The sequence below is a fragment of the Apostichopus japonicus genome, chromosome 11 (assembly GCF_037975245.1).
Source record: "Apostichopus japonicus isolate 1M-3 chromosome 11, ASM3797524v1, whole genome shotgun sequence".
Lineage (NCBI taxonomy): Eukaryota > Metazoa > Echinodermata > Holothuroidea > Aspidochirotida > Stichopodidae > Apostichopus > Apostichopus japonicus.
This window is the reverse complement of record NC_092571.1, coordinates 1682755-1703151: the sequence shown is the minus strand read 5'-3', so window position 1 is coordinate 1703151 and position 20397 is coordinate 1682755. Positions and strand designations below refer to the sequence as shown.

Below are 20397 nucleotides of genomic sequence, written 5' to 3'. Positions count from 1 at the left end.
ATTAAGTAACGTACCATTTACTGACACATTCATGCTGTTTAGTTAGGTTTTCCATCTTCTTGCACATTCATCCTGTTTAGCTGTTATGTTTATGCTTACAATTTACACTTTCGTCATGTTCAGCTGTCAATATTAAGTAACATACCATTTACTGACACATTCATCCTGTTTTAATTACTGTATGTTTACCATTTACTGGCACATTCATCCTGTTAAGCTGTTATGTTTATGTTTACAATTACACTTTCGTCATGTTTAGCTGTCAATATTAAGTATCATATCATTTACTGACACATTCATCCTGTTTACTTAGGTTTACCATTTTCTTGCACATTCATCCTGTTAAGCTGTTATGTAAATGTTTACAATTACACTTTCGTCATGTTTAGCTGTCAATATTAAGTATCATATCATTTACTGACACATTCATCCTGTTTACTTAGGTTTTCCATTTTCTTGCACATTCATCCTGTTTAGCTATGTTTATGTTTACCACTTGTTGACACATTCATCCTACTTTAGTTAGATATATACCATTTTCTGGCACATTAATCATGTTTAGCTGTTATGTTTATGTTTACCATTTGCTGACACGTTCATCCTGTTTAGCTGTTATATATTTTAAGTAACATACCATTTTCTGACACATTCATGCTGTTTGTTAGGTTTACCATTTACTGGCGCATTCATCATGTTTAGCTGTAATGTTTATGTTTACAACTTGTTTACACATTCATCCTGTTTAGCTGTTATATTTCAGTAACATACCACTTGCTGACACGTTCATGCTGTTTTAGTTAGTACAATTTACTGGCGCATTCATCATGTTTAGCAGTTATATTTATATTTATGTTTACCATTTACTGGCACATTCACGCTGTGTTAGTTAGGTTTACCACTTGGTGGCACATTCATCCTGTTTAACTGTTTGTTTAGATTTACCACTTGTGACACATGTATGTATTTATCATGTATAGCTGGTATGTTTAGCCTAACCACTAACTGGCATATATATTTAGCTTGTATAGCAGTAAGGTGAACATGTGCTTTCTGATGTGCAAATTTAGTTTATTTACCCATTAGGCTTCTAAAGGCTTAGGAGGGTGAGGTGGGAAATAGTATTATATAGCAATTTCTCCCTTGCCCATGACATTTTACCATGCAACACCAAGTCAATTAGTGTAGAGCTGACCGTTGCTGTGAAAATCTTTTTTTGCAATCTAAGCTAGCCATTTCTTGACTTTGTAGCATAGTTTGTTGGCAGGACTGATATTTCTAACCTAATGTCTGTTCTACGATACTTCAGTGGCAGATTTGAAGAGGTAAAAAGCTAAATCCTTTCAGTGGGTAGACTTCTTTGTACTAATGATCAAACCATGTTCAGTCTCACAAGGGCTCAGAAAGTGTGAAATTTACTGTAGTATTATAAAAGGCTCTTATCACGTTTATTGATTTTTTTGTGTGCTGATTAAACTCCGTTGGTTTGGTAGTTTGAAAGCTACAGTAGTTTAACCGTGTTAAAGTTTCGGCAAAAGACTGCTGAACTGCAAGTAAAATCCCCAGCAAGTCACTTTGGTCATAATAATAAGTTCCCTTTAACCTCAGAAGAAAGGCAATCAAATTTGTTTTCTTGTTCTCTTGTTTTTTCCGTAGAAATACATTACGCGTAACGAGGGCTGCCACTCTAGACTCAACGGACACTAGCGGGCAGACCAAGGAATATTTCCTCGGCAAAGAGGGAAAGAACTTTGAATTTTCTCAGTTGTCACCGATGAAGGTAGAATTTACAGAATGTATCTGCAAGGGCTCGGATGAGAAAGTAACAGATGTGGAAAGTATTGAAGAATGGATCAAGAAGGTTGCCAAGTAAACTGTGGTCCATTTTACGGATAAATAAATATCTCAAATGGAAAGATAACTCTGTAATATTGATATGCGGCACATTCCCTGGTTTTTAGCTTACGGCATCGTCGGCAAAATAATGTCAGAGATTTGGAGAAAGTACCAGTCCTTGCACGAAAGCTTGGAGTGGACTTAAAACGTGCATACGAACAGTTGCCTTGAAATAATAGAAAACACTACAGACTTTGTATTAAACACTTAATGACATGTTTAGTACACGTTGCTGTGCTGCTTATTATTTCATACCCTGGGGCAACATTTTGACAGTAGTTCTATAAATGCTAAAGATTACTGATATGCTATGTTCTTAAGATGGTTTCTACTGTCATACAGGAATCATCACATGGCTCTGAAGAAAATCTGCCTGCCCAACATTGGTGCTAGAATAGCAATTTTCATCCGAATTTCTGCTCTCAAAACTTTCAAGCAATCACAGTGTTTCATGCAAACTTTGCTATGTGATAGGATTATACTCAGTGAAGAAACACCTTAGTATGTATGCTACCAAATTTATCCGTGAAATTTTCTTTTCCTCAAAATTTTGCTTTGATCATATCTCAAGTCAGGACTCTGAGGATGGTTAGGATGGTTTCTTGTTGTTGTTCAGGAGTAACACATTCCAAAGGATTTTTTTGCTCCTTTCATCAACACAAAATTTATAGACACTTTTTGTTCATCGCAGAAACATTACGTTTGATCTTTGATTCGTTAGATTTTCAATGCTGTAACAGGATTTTGTTTCTTTCATGTTTAGCCAGGTTATATTACTCAACACTACTATTTGAAATGAAGATAAAATATGTTACAGTTCGAGGTAAGTTTTTGTCTAATATGTGAATTTTCCGTTGCTGTGTGGTCGTTTAGTTGTTATTTAACCAAAATGGGAGAGAGGGGAGAAAAAGAAAATATTAAGTGGATGCGGCAGCGATTTGATAATCGACTGCTCATTTTCAAATCAACGTTTTCAGTCTGTATTGGTTACAAAATGAAGTTCGCTGTGCCTCAAAAAAACGATCTGGTAGGGACGATACCTAGATTCCAGTTTCAGAAAATAGATAAGACCATGAAAGAAGATTGCTTCTCAATGGGCTAAATGTGTTTTTTTCCTTCACTGGGAATACTCTGTCACACAGAAAATGTAAGAATGTATACCAAAAAAATATTATGTATGAAGATTTATGTAATGTGTTTAAAAGTTTTGAAGTCCCAGTTCCACTAAAGTTTTCTTTTTCAAAATGCAAGGATGTGTCCTGCATTAATCTAAAATGCATTACAACTTGTTGACATTAAAAAACAATACGAATAAAATATGAAAGCAAACTGATCAATGTTGAATGATAAAATTTATTTTGTATCTCTGCCTGTGTTTTATTACACACACACAATAGATGAATATTTACAAATGATATCCTTCTCTACAAGATGATGCTTCTGCTATTCAAGGCAACAATAGCCTAACATCCTATCCATCATCCTTCCATACATGGGTACATGTACAAGTGATGGTTAGGCTAGGGTACATAACACATGTTAAACACTGGTTTGACCTTTCTCTTATGTGTTACCATGTCAGTGCTTACTAACAAATTATAAATATCATTTTCTGTACAGTTGTTACACCCTTAACCATACCATGGCTAGAACAAGAACGTGATCCAACATAAATAAATAATGCTGCCAATTTTAAGAGTATCTATGAGAGAAAGGGTGAATATCTAGAGACAGAATAGCTCCATCCTCTAGTATAATCAGTACAACATGTTAGGACAAGAATGGCCATGGTGGATTGATGGCACTTAGATAGCAGATGGTATGTCTAATGCAGGTGTTTGGTTTCCATGATGGGTTGGAATCCTACCATCTTTAATAATATCCAAAAGACTAAGAACTGCAAAGATGCAGAAATAACTCACTTTTATGAATCTACACATCTTGCAATAGGTTACTATGGCTCCCTTATCTAATCCATAATACCATTTCATCTTGTACTATGTATCGTTACAGCCTTCTTATTGCAATTAATATAACATGGTATTTTCATAATTTTTTTAATCTTTGTTGTTAAGGCTAGGCCGAAGAGATATTTCATGAAATTGCTTTTTGGTTCAGGTGTAATGTTTTTCAATTTCACTTCCTAGAAGATAAAAAACTTCTCAAACCTCTACACATTTTTTCTCTCTCTCTCTTTGATACCACCTCTTGTCAAGCAGAAGAAAAATGTTAAATCTACAAAAACACTTTAATTACCCTCTTTCCTCAACCTTCAATGACGAGTAAGAACTTAACGATATCCTTCCAATCCTTTATTCTTAACCACTAGGTGAAAATGTTCATGACCAAGACTGGTAGAGTGAGTACACTGCCAAGTTTTAAGCTTTATGACATGTCCCATACTAACAGTACCTGTATCATGAGCAATGTGATAAGTTTTTACATTTGCAAGAGGTTATTTTACTTTAGGATAATCATTCCATGATTCGATAATTAAATGGGAAAAGTTCAGCAACAATGTCATGAAAGGAAGGAAGGAAGGTATCTAGGGAATGACAAAATTTTGATTTTGAAAATATCCTTTTAAAAATATCCAATGTTTAATACTTTTCTGTCTACAAAAGTGACCTTTTTATTAATATGCTACAACTACCTGTAGGCTTTGGTTCAAAGATTACCCAACTAAATTCACATCCATCATCATTCACTCCAGTGACTAACTTCATTGCACTAACGTTTTAACATATTTACACATTTTTAAACACGCCTCTGTGTTTTATATCTTTTTAAACCTACTCTTTCAAGTGTACAATAATAACATTTTTGTCTTCACGTTGGTATTTAACAGGTCATTTTTTACGACACTTTTTCATCATTTTTTTATTATTACATATGTACATGACGGAAGCTACCAAAACAAAAATAAATTACCTGGAGAAACTAATGGATAAATATTAATTACATGTGACTTGAGAGAGGCAAATAAATCTTGGAAATTACGTACTTGTGATGACAACAGAAAACTATGTAGAAATGTTTGTGGAAAGTGTGATTTCAGACATAATTGACCCCCCCTCTAAGGTAATTGCAGCTTATGTTGAGCTACTCTGATCCCCCCCTCCCCCTCTGTCCTTCCCTTCTGCTGAAAAATTGAATTATACATGGAATCCGTACTATGCAGCTCCGAGTGCAGTTTCCAGGTATGTACAAAACTGTTTACATCAATGCAGCTGTGTACATAAAATAGTGTGTACTTTTGTACAGCTTTTGGCAAAGGTTGGACACTTAAAGTTAACAGCAAATGGCAACACATGTAAATAGCCGTGATTTTGTCATCTTCAACCTGTTTGTGTTTTATTGCACCACTGACGAATATCTTAAGGGACTGCACAACTAACATTTCTCAACATTTCAAATTCCACAATGCTTTAATATAACATGAGAAGATATCTCACACAGATCGGAAAGCCAAAAAACTACTACCAGTTGTGAGGCACGGAACCTAGAAATGTTTATATTGCCCGAACTATACGACTAAGAATACTACTCGGAAATGTGTGAATACAGCTTACTAAATATTTTTAATTGTGATCATTCTTATCCACGTGTAAGAATGAACAAAATAAATAAGAACTTAAAAATTGTACAAAAATTATAAGATGTTAAAAACAAATAAAACTGAAGCACTGATGTAAGAAAAGAGCACCGTGGATGCTACAATATGTTCGTGGAAAAAAAGAAAACGTGAGAATCTTACAAATGAAGTGGAAATAAATATGCGTGTATTGCAAGCTGCTTATATATACCCTTGTAAAGAAAATGTATGCTAACCACCATTTGTGCCTAAATTTACTTACCAATTGCCATGGCAACCACCAAAATCTATGCCACCAGTAAATCTTATTCTTTGATAGAAATAAAACCATTTGACTTTCATTAGAAAACTATAGAGAGTGGATTTTTTTTGTTATCAGTAGATATATGGGCTATCGATTTATTCTCTCTTCTTATATAAAGTGAGGTTAATAACGTCTATTTCTTTTAGTGTTACTGTTAACAGAAAGCTCTACAGGTTTCTATTGTAAGCCGTTCGTTCGTCTGAGTCCAGTGAAATAATCACAGCCCTTCGGCAGACTTGTGAATGTGGACTGCTTTGGTAGGAGGGGTCATCCGGTGACCTGGACCGCCTTCCCACCTCCCCCCGCACACCTTCAGCAATCTTTATTGTGATGTGGACTTTTCTGGTGGGTGGGGTCTTCCATTGACCTGGAGTGCCTGTGTTTCATTGTCATCAAAGCTTTGTTTGCTGCGGAAATTTCCGCCATGTGCCTCAGCTCTTTCTCTCGCATTTTCTTGATGTCTTGTTGCCAAGCCTGGAAAGTAAAGAGAGATACCATGGGTAAGAGTAGCTCGTCATATTATAATCCCCAGTTCAAAGTTTGGCCAAGTCCGGATGTATCAGGAAGAAATTGTTGTGTGATCCTACCAGTGAAATGACCATCTATATACATAACATGGTACACTGCCACAACCTAATTTGTTGTATAATCACCATTTCGTAAGCTTTTGTTGTAAACGTTATATGAAACTTACCACGTTTTGTCTTATCAGATCCACTTTTTCTGTTTTCAGTTTGATGAGTTCTACTTTCATCAGTTCCATTTGTTGAGAAAAGTTTGCTGCAAAATGGAAAGAAAAAAAACCCCACAATAAAGGAATGGACTAGATAGATTGATGGAACAATTATCATCGTGGCAATCGGTAACGTTAAATTTACTTTATTTACGTTGTTATCACACTGCAACTTGTACTGTCGGTAGCAAGAGTTCCTAACCTCTTTGTCTGTTCAGACACAAGATATTTAAACATAACTGTACCCCGTGGAAGAAATTGTCCGGAATGGGGTGATCCGGGTCGGGTCAGACTAAATATCCCAGCATTTAATACAATGTCATGTTTCGACCTCTCTTGACCCGAGATGTTTGTTTGATTTTTCTTCTGTAGAACACATTTTTATCAATTTGAATTGAACTGACCATTTTCAATTGAGTGTCAGTCTTCTGCGTGCAGGAAATTGTGCTGCAATGCCTTTCTAAGCCAAGCCTACTTTAAAACTTACACTTTTTATCAATTTCTCAAAATCGGTAAAAACTTCTTTTTCTTTAAATGAAATTATAATAATAATTATATTCATCAGTTATTTTTACGACGTTTAAGCGGCCACAAAAGTGAGAGAAACCCGCAAGGGCTTATGGATTACAACTTACATGTTGGGGTGGCTTCCAATTTCATACTCAAATTTTGAAATCTTTTCAATTTTAGAAAGTCATATCAGATGGGAAAACGGTAGATTGCTCTTGGAGGAAAACCCACATTACTATGACCCGGCCGAGTATCGAACCCGGAACCTCCCGATTGCGTCAAATGCCATCGCCTTTATTCACTCAGCCACAGCACCGGTAGAGACTCTCCAGTTCAAGGTATTACTAACTGGATGTAGTTGTCTCTTGGTAAAACTTTTATAATTTACTTCTGCCCTCTCTCTCTTCCAATTCAACATTTAACTCAAGTTTGGAATCTTTTCAATTTTAGAAAGCCGTTTCAGATGGGAAAACAGTAGATTGCTCTTGGATGAAAAACCCGCCTTACTATGACCCGGCCGAGTATCGAACCCGGAACCTCCCGATTGCTTCAAATGCCACCGCCTTTATCCACTCGGGCACAGCACGGGTAAAACTTGTCAAACATTGTCAAAGTAAAGACTCTCCAGTTCAAGGTATTACTAACTGGATGTAGTTGTCTCTTAGTAAAACTTTTATAATTTACTTCTACCCTCTCTCTCTCTCTCTTAATTTAGATAAAGGTGGACTTACTTTCCATTTCAAGGGCGACAGAACACTTTCCCTCTTGGCAGAGACAGGGAGTCAACGGGCTTGGTTTACCGCTAGGAATGCATCCAGAAGAAGACAGACTCCCCTATGATTGAAGAAGGCAGAAGAATGTATTACTCTCTTAAAGTGATGGAAAGGAGTACCGGAAACCCCTGGGGGACCGACAGAGCAGTTACTAACCCAGTCGAAGCCGTTAGTACCAGGTACGTTACTTTGTCAAAATTACTTACATCGTTCTCCATTTTTCAAATTTCAGTGGAGACATTTTTAATTGTAATGAAAGGTAAGAGAGGAAAAGATTCATGTGTATTCTTTGGTAATTTCATCATTTGGCGATATTCCCTTCTTCTTCTTTGATATGTGTAAAATTTGTTGGATTTACAAATTTCCAATTATTCTCTACAGATAGCCAGGGCCTCCTGTAGGAGCGCTAGCCTTACAGCACACAGCAATGAAAGAATGGGTTGGATAGGCCGATGATATTGTGGTGACGTATCTTTTACAAAACTTTTGGTTTGCCAAATATACTGTAAATGATCTCCCATTGCTTATATATTTATAGCCATTTTATGCAAACATACTCCCCAACAAATGCTTCTAGGAAATCTTTGCATTGCACTGTTAGGCTTGAAAGGCCATAGAGATGTACACTTGCAGGTTACAAAACTTTTTATTTCACTAATAAAACAGGGGCGGAAGACCAACGCATGTGTTGATTTTGAAAAGGCAATTTTATAGGATATTAGCAGTGTATGTAAATATACGGCCATATACTATATACATAGCTGAAGTACTGCATAGCCTATACATAGCCTACACTATATGAACTGCATAGCCTATACGTAGTAACATTAGGCGTATGTGTATATTTTGGTTAATTGTTCAATGGTAATGATAAACAGGTACCCGAAAAAGAATGAAATTAGCAAACACGGTACCCAAAACTTTGAACTGTTCCTATCATAACTCTCGACAAATATATATCCATGAGGTAAGTCCGGAAGATTGCAGATCACATAGCAACCCACATTGTTAACTAGAGTCTTGCATATTCACATTGGTGTAACTGTGTTGTAACGATGGTAGTGAGGTTTAATGTGAAGTTTAACGTTTAGCATGGTTTAATGCAGAGTGGTTTAGGGGCACCATCTTACTCATGGAATTTTATTACCCTGCACAGGTGATAAATTTTGTCAAAGAACTGGTCACAAATATTAAGATACTTACCACTCCAGTGTCTGAATCCTCGCGCTCATTGGGACCATGGTCCTCTTCGCTATTAAAGCTGTCCAGAGAATTACTAGGGGATAGTTTTGGGCCATGTAAGCTGAAAATACAATACAAAAACAAACTGTCAGACGCAATCTTGCAACTTGACTCAACAGGTGTTTATTTTATTATTTTATTTGTTTATATTATCCTCTTTTTCCATCACAGAAATGATGCAGTGACGCAAGTTGGTGACTCCACCAACTAGACGAGGAAAATCCCCCTAGCATGAAGCGTCTCATTACGACTCTGGTGAGAGGATTCACGTTTGAGGATTCACGTTTGCTTTACAAATAGTATGAGACTCGTAACCCTAGGAAGGGTGGAGAACAGGATCGGAGGTTTAGTTTGGAGCTGGGGACGACCCACCCGACTTTGGAGAAGGGGACGACCCTGCAGACATTAGCAACAGGTTTCAGGAGTAACAATAGGCTTCTTTGCTATTCGTCTGTTTTTATGTTTAATGGTAATGAACCTTGGACCGAATGATATTTGCAAACAGGGTACCCCGGGAGCGAATCTTTCAACTGTTTCTATCCGTGAGTTAAGTCCGGAAGATAGCAGAATGATACAGATCGCAACTAGCCTAGATTGTAAACTAGTCTTGCATATTCACCTTGGTGTCTTGGACGATGGTGTTTAGGAGCATGGTTTAACGTGGAGTGGCCTAGGGGCACATTTATTACCATGACTTTCAGATGTTATTTTTGTTACTTTTCTCAACAGGTGTTTCTTGGCCATCACAGACATTACAGCCCTGGGGACGGAGAAGACTCTGTGGAGGTGAGATCAACCCTGGGGGAGATGGAGACCACCCAGAAGAGACGGAAGCAACCCGGTGAGTTTGTACACGGGGACAACCCGGTGAGCTTTGAGTAGGGGACAAACTTAGGAGTTTGGAGATGGGGACAATCTGTGGAGTTTGGAGACGGGAACAACCTTTCAGGTTGTCCTCGTGTCCAAACTCCGCAGTTTTTCTCCATCTCCAAACTCCTAATCTGCCAAGTTTGGAGATGGGGTCAACTTGCAAATTTCTGGTTGACCCCGTCTGCAAACTCTGCAGTTTGTCCCCGCCTCCAAACTCCCCATTTGCGGAGTTTGGAGGCGGGGACAATCTGAACTCTGCAGTTTGTCCCCGCCTCCAAACTCCCAATTTGTGGAGTTTTGGAGGCGGGGACAAACTGAACTGGCAGTTTGTCCCCGCCTCCAAACTCCCATTTTGTGGAGTTTGGAGGCGGGGACAAACTGCAGAGTTCAGATTGTCCCCGCCTCTAAACTCTTCAGGGTTGTCCCTGTCCTCAGACTGCAGAGTCTGAGAATAACACAAAAGGTACACGTACACGTCCCCAAATGGGGACGTGTACGTGTACCTTTTTTTTTTACGTATATACATGGAGACATGTATGGAGCCTGAAGACATGTCTGGAGGGATGAGACATGTATGTAAATTTGCATTTAAGTCTCCAAGCTCCATACATGTCTCCAAACTCCATACATGTCTCAACACTATATTAACTTATAGAATTTATCTTTGTCTTCCAGAAGCTGACCTTGATTTACTAGTTTGATTCACATCTGGAGAACTATTAAGAGAGTTAGAGGAAGACTTGTGAGATTCCTGGCTGCCATTAATGCTCTCTGAAGAATGCGATGATCTACTCAACCCACTGTCCCTGACAAACAAAGTGAAAAATAAACAAAGTAAATATACTATAACAATTCAATACTAGAGACAATTTAATTCTACAGACATTTCAAACTATAAGACACTATGAACCATAAGACACAGATAATTAAATACAATAGACAATTTACTATAAACAAGTAAGCACTATAGACAATTTACTATAGACAATTTATACACCATAAGACACTATGGACCATAAGACACTATGAACCATACAACACATAAATAATTAAATACAATAGACAATTTACTATAGACAATTATAAACAATTAAACACCATAAGACACTATGAACCATAAGACACATAGATAATTAAATAGTATAGATAATTAAATAGTATATACAATTAAACACTATAAACAATTTAACACCATAAGACATGACAGGATACTATGAAACACAAGGTACTATGAAACACAAGGTACTATGAACCACAAGGTACTATGAACCACAAGGTACTATGAACCTCAAGATACTATAAAACACAAGGTACTATGAACCACAAGGTACTATGAACCACAAGGTACTATGAACCACAAGGTACTATAAAACACAAGGTACTATGAACCACAAGGTACTATGAACCACAAGGTACTATGAACCACAAGGTACTATGAACCACAAGGTACTATGAACCACAAGGTACTATGAACCACAAGGTACTATGAACAAAGCAGTGAGCACACTCTGTTACAAGATTTACTCGGTGATCAAAAGGACACTTTGTTACAAGATTTACTCAGTCCTCTTATAGAGGGGCATAAAAATACATTGCTATAATTGCTTGTGCTTCACCTTGTCTGAGCAAAGTTTGCTTGCAGTTAGTTCTTAACGTCTGGGGATCAAGGCCCCTCCTTGGATTCACCCTCGCAAACCATGTCTCGTATCCCATAAGCTGCTCAAATTTTGACCTATTTCTATCCACTGCAGTTTGAACATAGTAACCATTTAATTGACCTCAAAATATTTCACGTTTGGTGACAATACTTCTTAATCAATCTGGAATCTTAATAAACCTTGAACTGTGATTCTATTAGTTGTTATTTAGAAGGTGGCAGAGAGTGACCAATCTCTATATAGCACAACATCCCACCTCTTTCTTCTGCTTGGCTTCTCTTTGCCGTCTGCGCTTCCGAAGCTATGAGCAGTGGCGCTCCGAGACCTCGCTGGTTTAGGTGGCTGAACCTTGACCTAAAGAAAGGTAGATAAATCGGGCAAGATGAGGACTCCAGAAATATACATACAATGTTTCTCTGTCTAATGACAAATATAGTACGAGTACAAACAGCATGAGTACAAGTATTTAGAATTCTCCTTGTTATAAGTACAAGTATGAAGGTTCAACACTATTAGCATTCTGCCACTCTTTATGCTACATATGCTACAAATACAAAATATACAAATACAAAATATGCAAATACAAAATATACAAATACAAAATATACAAATACAAAATATGCAAATACAAAATATACAAATACAAAATATACATATGCAAAATATGCAAATACAAAATATACAAATACAAAATATACATATACAAAATATGCCCCAACTGTGGGTATTATGCCACAAGGGGACAGTATCAGTAAAGCCAGCGATACTAGAATAAGGTCACCATGTATTACTTTCAGAAATTCTGAGGACATGATATTGATGTTGACACCCACCCCACACCCTTCATTGACATAAATGGGTTGTATCTACACTACCCTATCTGTTTTTTAAGTGACTGCGAAGTATATTTTTTGGGCTAATATGTGCGTACCAATCTGTAAGATACTGTTGACATATTTGCATCAAACTATTATATACTCAGTTAAGAACTTTTAAGAAACAGTTTAAAATGAAACCTTGCCAGCATATGACACAATTTATGTAACACAAATATGCATCTTTCAGGTTTCATTTGAAGACTTTTCTCTCCCTGATATATTTCATCTGATCATGCCACCGTGGAAATTAGTTAACATGCCACCCCCAACAGTGGTAACTGTTACAACAAGAACCTCTATTGAACTTTCACAGGAAATAGGTCATTTATTCATATCTCTAACACCCTACCAAAGATGAATTGCAGATGTCTTATCACCATAGCAACAAGGCAACATAATTATGAAGACATTAAAGAATAATTTTTGGCTAAGTCTTCTTGAGGGCATGTTCACCACTTCACTATTTCCCTGTTACTAATGTGATCCCGGAGAAAAATGAAAAACACCTAGACACAACTACTTAATTATGTCTGTGCGGTTAGTTTTTGTTCTGGCTTGATGGATCTTAGTTATCTGTGTACTTCCAGAAATGACAAAAGCAATTTGGGCAATCTCCTTTGTAAACATAGCCAGAATAGAGGACACATTAATTATAAGGTGGGAAGTCAGATATTGGAGAGAGGTGTAGAAAACATTTGACCACATTTAGCAGCGTCGCACATTCGGAACAACCATAAACAGCTGCTCAATTTGCTTAAAGAATGAGGTATAAACAGAACATGAACCAAACTAAAGTGCAAGGTTCATAGTTTTTGTCCATCTTGGGGAAAGGTTTTGAGTAGGAAAATGTGATTGTCAAGCTTTAATTATGGAAAACCAACCTCTTTTCTCTTTCTTTTTGCACTAAATTTCTCTCTTTTTATCCCCCCTCAAGTTATATCCCTGATAATTACTGCCCAACCAGGTGGTATTAGAATCAAGGTTAAAGATATTTTGACTCATGAAAAATGATTTAACCTGTCTGCCATCTTTCGTAGCAAACCCTAATATTTATATGTTTAATCTAATTTCATGTCCAATCCAATGAGACTTGACACAGATTATTTTATTTTTAAGTTTTACCAAAAATATCAAACAGTAAATTTTGTCTCTCACTCAGCATTTGCCAATTACACTGTTTTTTATCAAGTTTCCTAAAACCTTCAAACACTGCATATTCAACACTCACCCCTAAACACAATTTCATTGGTTAAAACCTTCCAACACTGCATATTCAACAACCCTAAACACATTTTCATTGGTTAAAACTTTTCAACTTACCGTTGGATTTCCTGTGTTCTGTTCCACAGCGTCTGCTCCGTTGTATTTACTGATGTTATCCAACGTCTGGGACCTGTTTCGGAAGGCTTTCTTAAAAGACATGAGAAGGCTTGTCCTACCCCCGCTACCATCCAGTTTCATCTGTCCATGCTGTGAGGACTGTAAGGGTGCCAGGATGTCAAACCCTGCGGAAGTAAAATCAACAAGGTCATCTTTTACTCTCCATGACAACGATTCTTTGAATACAAACAAACAAACAATATCCTACGAAAATTTGTCAATGTTTGTTATGGATTTGTGCCCATGTCTCTTTCCTGTCTATAAGATCTTGTTTATTAGTCCTGATTTTAAAAGGGGTAAACAAGCATTTTAAAAGGGGTAAACACCCACTTGAAACTCATTTGCCAAAACAGAGCAGCCCCTGGAAAAGAAGGCACATTAATAGTTAGCACGAGGTGACATTTCTGTAACAAAAGCCAAAACACTAAATGCCAGCACTAATAGATATCTAACTGTCTGTCTGGTGATCAAAGGAATGTGCAACATCAAATTACGAGAAACGTTTTAATCTTAGCTAATGTCTACAAAGAATTAACAGATTTGCTGCCAGAACAAGATAGAATTTGGAAATCATTTGGTTGTATTCTCAGTGAGATGGAAATGCTGGGGGGGGGGGGGGTCTGGGAAATGGGTGGGAGTATGGGGATGGGGAAAAGTATGGTGGTCTAGAGGAGGGGTGTGGTCTGGTGGAGGTGATGAACAGGGTCCAGAGGAGGAAGGGATGGATGGCTTGCTTGAGGATGGGGAATGTTTGGAAGATGTAGAAAGGTTAATTTCTTACCTGCTATTGCACAATAAAGGTCCTCATTTTTGAGGAGAAGGTCACCATAGAGATTATCCAACAGAGCACTCCTAGTTCGCCTCTGTAAACGAGGAAGAAATTAAAAAAACAACTGGTCAATGTTTTAACATCCTCATACTTTGTTTTCCCAATCTCCCTGTGATATTTTTTTGTCTCCACTCCTCATAATTTTTCTTGAAATCTGAACATTGTTCAAATTTATGGCTGAAAGAACCTTTTTCTTCAGACAAAAAAAAAGGAAATGCAAAAATAACAAAATAAATCATTTCAACTTTCTTCTGATGCTGGACTTGTAATTGTGAGGTCATTGGGTTTCAATCCTCACCTATCCACAAATTTATTGGATATCTGCAAAAGTCTTGTTAAATATTTTGCTAGTCCACTAGTGGTCTGTTTATCACATGTTTTCCTCAATAATAAAATGCTGATTTGTTTAAATTGAAACCTGTGTTATTCATTTATTCTAATCTGTGACATAAGTTATTCTTTTCCTCCACAAGTCACTGTATTCTAACACTGTTTGGTTTTCTTTCTCAGTGTGCAATTTTCAGACAAATGTTTTATATTCCCTTCAATTTTAAAGACATTTATAAAAGCAATCATATCAAATGGCCCTCCTCACCTGTATACTTGCAAATTTTTCAGCCTTGTAGCAAGCGTTCTCAGCGTTGATCAATTTGGTCAGCAAAAAATCACCCAACTCAGAAGTCTTCTTAAAGATCGGCGGGCTGGGAAGGGCAGGGCCAAACGGCGGAACATCATCTCTTGCGGTCACAGCAACCTGAAGAGAAAAAAAAAAAGAAATGAAATAATATGTACTGTCAAGCTAAAGTTGCAAAGCCATTTTCCATTCCTCCCCTGACTGTCACCTCCCCCCCCCCCCCTCCTGCCCCTTCCTTATATGCCCACAAATACATCATTCTCTATTTTAGAAACTGGGATTTATACTAGTCAAAAGATTGTGATATATCAGAAGAAGATCCTGTAATGTTACATTTGCAGTCATTTTTGCTATTTTCCTTTTCGACTCTTGTTTCCTACGATGGGTACCTGGCTTGAGATTGGCTTCCACATCGAAGAATAACATTCCAGCTGAACGCACAGAGGGGAAAGAATTCCTCCTTTAAACATTTACGTACATGATACCATCAAATGCAGTGTTCCTAATCTTTCAAATCTGTTATATCCATTGCAGTATCAATTGCCAGCAGGAATTTTTGAGATGTTGTAGGTGAGGTTGTAGCCAAATATTGATGAATAAATGTTGTCTAAAGTGTACAGTGTAGGTCCCATTGTGTTAAAACACAACTTAACTTTTGAGTATTCCCCTGACCGTTAAACAATACAATCCCAACAACTGGAAAAATAACTATTACGCCAACCAAATTCACTGCCAACATTTTTACCACGACTTTCAACAGTAGCGTGTAATCAACTGTTTGTTTGCAGAGTTCACTAATGTGGAAAACAACATATGTCCAATTTTTGAAACGGCAAAATCACTTGAGAGGCTCAAGGAAGCAAATATGAACATATTATTAATATTCATTTTAGCTTGGAAGAAAAGCAAAACTAAAGGTCTGTTTGCATAAATGTACTAATGACATGAAATATTTCCCCTGCTGTGAGAAATAATTAGCTAGAAACATAAGTTACATGTATATGCATATGAAAGTATATAGTGCCCCCTCAGTATGAATAATAAGTAGAAAGATTAAAAGTTCGAACAGACGTAACTCCAGCGGGGCATACCAGGGCTTGAGTGACTTCTAACATAATCAACATAAGGCAAGTCTGTAAACCATTCCACATTTTTCGTGGAATCATTCCAAGTAATAAAAAAAAGGAGCATTTCAATTCCAGGGGCAATACATTTATCAACACTCGATTAAAAAAACCACAAAATATACAATGCTTTATTGGCTGGCTGGCTGGCATCGGCATGAATTGCAATTCTATCGCTCAAAGACAAGGAAGTGTTGGCAGGAGTCAAAAACTTTATATTTGCAGAGAGGATATTAACTTTTATAGATGTGAATTTGATTTGCCCTTCATCCATTTATCAAATTACCATTCTCTAGCCGTCTCTGGCAGACGCTAGTACTCAACGACTTCACCCTACGGTATATTACAGTAAATATGAGATCCATGGTGGATTGTATTTATTGTCTACAGAAAAGACATAAAAAAATTCAGCAAAACAACTGAAAACAAAATGTTAACCTATCCAGCAGGGACATATATGAAAAGATGGCACAAATGTTGAATAAATGACTCGTAAAAGTTTTGGTTGGAGTACGTAGGTCAAATCCATCGGTCAAAATTATTCCGTAACCTACAGTTACTCAAATATCTTCCAATTTTATTTTGGGGATGAGTAGGGGGAAGGGGGGGGAAGAGGTGAGATTAGAAGTTTGTTTGTTATCTTGCTGAATTGAGCACTCGGGATGGGGCTAGCAAGCGGACATAAATATTCACCGTATCAAACTCCAGAAGGATCTGGCAATCACTACCCTGCCCCCCCCTCCTCCCTCTCCTCTCAGAGGCGGGAGGGCCAGATGCTGCTCTTACCTTGTATCTTGTGTTTTCTGTGTTGGGTTCAATAACCTGTACCACAATATAGCAATGGAGGAAATTTGATGCTATTGTGTCTGGAATAAATGGTGTGCTCTCCTCCTGGAACACTATTGCCACGATGTCATTGCCAATATGTCTCTTTCTCTGAAGCTGTAAATCAAGAGAAAAGATTAATTTTCAAAGAAAAATAAATGCCCAAAACACTATATAAAAATAAAAAAACTGATTTCTCCCCCCCTCCAACCCCAATAGTGAAACCTTGCCCCTCTTTTATGGCTTAGCCCTAACCACGCCCATAGTCTCACCACCCCCCACCACTCCCATGAGCTTTGAGACTTTGTCTTTGAGACCTTGTAATACTTTGAGACTTTGTAATACACACTTTGATATCTTTAAGACTTTGCAATACACTCTTTGATATCTTTAAGACTTTGCAATACACTCTTTGATATCTTTAAGACTTTGTAATATAAAACACTTTGATATGTAAATACAATCTTGTTCAAGATCAGTTAGCTTAGATTCTGTCTTTCAATCCAGCTCGCTGAGATTCTAGCTATGTATCTAATATCACAGTGAATATATTATCCTTGAGACGACATTATAACGCCACCAAGCCATGAGCTGATGCCAAAGAATGTAATGACACCGACCGAACCTGACAAAATTCCAAAAATATCACTCGGGTGTTCAAAGATAATAATAATAATGACAATAAATAATGAAAGAAAAGAAACTGAAAGAAGAAGCCAGCTGCCGACGACATTAGACGATGGCTACTTTTAGAAATCATCGTCGCAGTATCGCAGCTCTCATGTACGAATGACATGCATGGCCGGGGTGCTCGAGCGCATGCGGGCGGATAATGGAGTTTTACGCTTTGACACCCACGCAGTGCACTCTGGGGGAAATGGGAGAAAATAAAACTGAAGTAGCCAAAGGAGGAAGAGAGCTGATATAAAGAGAAATGTGCCTAATCAGATCAAAGTTTGCAATGGAGAAGTAACGAACGGTTGTCAGCCGAAATTCAACTAGATGTGTGTTAAGTACATAAACAGTCTCTCGTCGCAGAAACGAGATATGGACTTGACACGAAGTACGTATTTAGTTCACCCGGAGATATGTAATTCAGTCATACATGAGGGAAGTACTAAGAGATTATTACATGGTGTCTCATGCACTACTGTGATATATGGTGACATTCTCACGGATGTTCAAATCCTGATACTAACGTAATCATTACAGACTATTCTGATAAAGTTCTCTGTATTGACCCAGTCCGGTTGCAGAGACTGTCAGCCACCCAGCGTGGCTCACATGAGCCAGTTGCGATAATTCCCTATACCCTGCCATTTATTACTCACACTAACATAAAAGAATGCACAGAAAACTCAAATCAAGTATTCTTTTCAAGTGATTTTAATCAATGCATTTTTACAAACTTAAGTCACGACAAGGATGAGTTACGATCACAGCTGCACAGTTGCACAGAGTTTGCTGGTGGTGGGCTTGACTAACTTAAAGGCATTGAAGACTCGCCCCAAACCGCATGCCGCGCCCTGAAAAAGTTAACTTTTTGTTGCTTGTAAGTGACTTTTTGTCTTTTTATCTTTAGCTGGACCTGAGATGTCCATCCCTGTTTCGTTTGTACATTGTGCTGTAGGTATTGACTGCAGCAGCTGTATGTACTGATTGTACACTAGTGTCTTATTACCAATGGTAGCAAGCTGTGTGTGTATTTTCTGGGATTGATGGTGGTGTTTAACACTTCTGTTACACCTCATTCGAAACTAGGTCAGAGAACCGGCATAAGATGTTTCTTTTTGCGGGAGTCTTCACACCCTTTAAGGCTGCCATATTTGTGGTAATTTTGTTACCATATTTGTAATGTGTGCTGTACAGTATAGGCTGGCTGCCTACAGTCAGTCATATACATACCTGCTGTATATCACCTTCTGTGTATGGAAGCATCGTGGACACGTGGAACATAATCTGGGCGCCTCGGTGTCGACTGTATATGGAATGCGTTCCCGTCTGGCCGTGGTTAACATCCAACCCACCTCGGAAGCTGCAAAGTTACAGAACGCATGCAGGGTAAGGCACGTCCATGTGTGTATAGAAAACCTAATTAATGTCCAACATTTTACTACATCAACTTATTATGCACATGTTTTACATACTTATTGACTCACTTGTTTTTGTCCACAACTTCAAAAAACACTTATAAAATCATACGTTCCATATGATGCCTGACAGATCTAATTTAAACAGTCCTACAAAGCATTCGAACAGTTCAGATGAAAAAGTGTGGAACCATTTAATCTACGCAGGGGGTAACTGTCATTTATATCGTGGGTACATGTGTGCTGGGGGGATGGGGGGGGACAGGTTCCTCAACAGGGTTGAAAAAGAGTGGAACCATTTAATCTATACAGGGGGTAACTGTCATTTATATTGTGGGTGCATGTGTGTTGGAGGGACGGGGGGGGGGGGATAGGTTCCTCTACAGGGTTGTTCAGGATGCAACAAATTTCAATGACTATTTCTTCCTTTCTCGTTTCTTTTTCAAAACTGCTTCAGTTCAATACGACACGAACGAATCACAAAATATGTTGGTTTGGCATTTTACTTCCTCCATAAATGTTAATACACCGACGACGGAAAATAATTAGTTGTTCCCTGTACATAAACAAACTATGTTTATATCTTTTCTTGCAAGGCATTGGTTGAAGTAAGAATTTAAAAATAGAAAAGACATCAAAAGTTTTCTTAAAATAAACTCAGGATGCATCAGCAAGGTAAACATAGGAATAACAAAAACAATCGTTTTCAAACAATCGACCCATTAAAAATAATGTCTTCATTCAACAGTGCTGGCAAATTTATCTTTATATTTCCCTTCCCATTTCAGTAAACGCTCCCTCCCCACCCCCCCCTCCCCGGCCCCACCACCACTTAATCTTACAATCACTAAGGGCTTCCTGCCATTTCTTAAACAGTTCATACAGCTGATATTTCGTTTTGCTCAAGAAACCGCCACAATAAATCATGATTTTCCCCAAAAAAGATTTTGAAATGGCTTCAGGTTTTTAAACGCTCTATTGGTTTCTCTGACATAATTCAATTCGACTTTGGAAGAATTACATTAGGTCGACTTCAAAGAACGTACGATACAGGCGCTG

The 20397-nt window shown here is 37.7% G+C and overlaps 2 protein-coding genes and 1 long non-coding RNA gene across 12 annotated transcripts in view; 2 read left to right on the top strand and 1 right to left on the bottom strand.

Moving 5' to 3' along the window:
* LOC139975728 (signal recognition particle receptor subunit beta-like) overlaps positions 1-3226 on the top strand; it is a 35280-nt gene extending 32054 nt beyond the window's left edge. Inside the window, exon 5 of the mRNA XM_071983841.1 lies at positions 1654-3226. Coding sequence (XP_071839942.1) covers positions 1654-1870 — 217 coding nt within the window. The 3' untranslated portion in view covers positions 1871-3226. The remainder of the gene's footprint in view (positions 1-1653) is intronic.
* LOC139975713 (uncharacterized) overlaps positions 3227-20397 on the bottom strand; it is a 205863-nt gene continuing 188692 nt past the window's right edge. For 4 of the 5 annotated variants that reach the window (XM_071983811.1, XM_071983815.1, XM_071983814.1 and 1 more), the window contains 11 exons: positions 19154-19283; positions 17210-17365; positions 15261-15419; positions 14618-14699; positions 13777-13961; positions 11835-11932; positions 10604-10726; positions 9012-9111; positions 7767-7869; positions 6487-6572; positions 3227-6266 (listed from right to left, as the gene is read on the bottom strand). In XM_071983811.1, the coding sequence (XP_071839912.1) occupies positions 6105-6266; positions 6487-6572; positions 7767-7869; positions 9012-9111; positions 10604-10726; positions 11835-11932; positions 13777-13961; positions 14618-14699; positions 15261-15419; positions 17210-17365; positions 19154-19283 (1384 nt within the window). In that variant the 3' untranslated portion in view covers positions 3227-6104. The remainder of the gene's footprint in view (positions 6267-6486; positions 6573-7766; positions 7870-9011; positions 9112-10603; positions 10727-11834; positions 11933-13776; positions 13962-14617; positions 14700-15260; positions 15420-17209; positions 17366-19153; positions 19284-20397) is intronic. The other variant, XM_071983812.1, reaches the window with a different exon arrangement.
* On the top strand, positions 6525-13944 carry LOC139975729 (uncharacterized). 6 transcript variants are annotated; one of them, XR_011795865.1, is made up of 8 exons: positions 6525-6654; positions 7216-7623; positions 7751-7987; positions 8190-8271; positions 9222-9519; positions 9780-9891; positions 10596-10754; positions 13806-13944. It is a non-coding gene; the product is annotated as an uncharacterized lncRNA (long non-coding RNA). The 6 variants fall into 6 exon arrangements; XR_011795864.1 differs by having other exon boundaries at positions 6532-6654; positions 9222-9465; XR_011795866.1 differs by having other exon boundaries at positions 6534-6654; positions 9222-9305.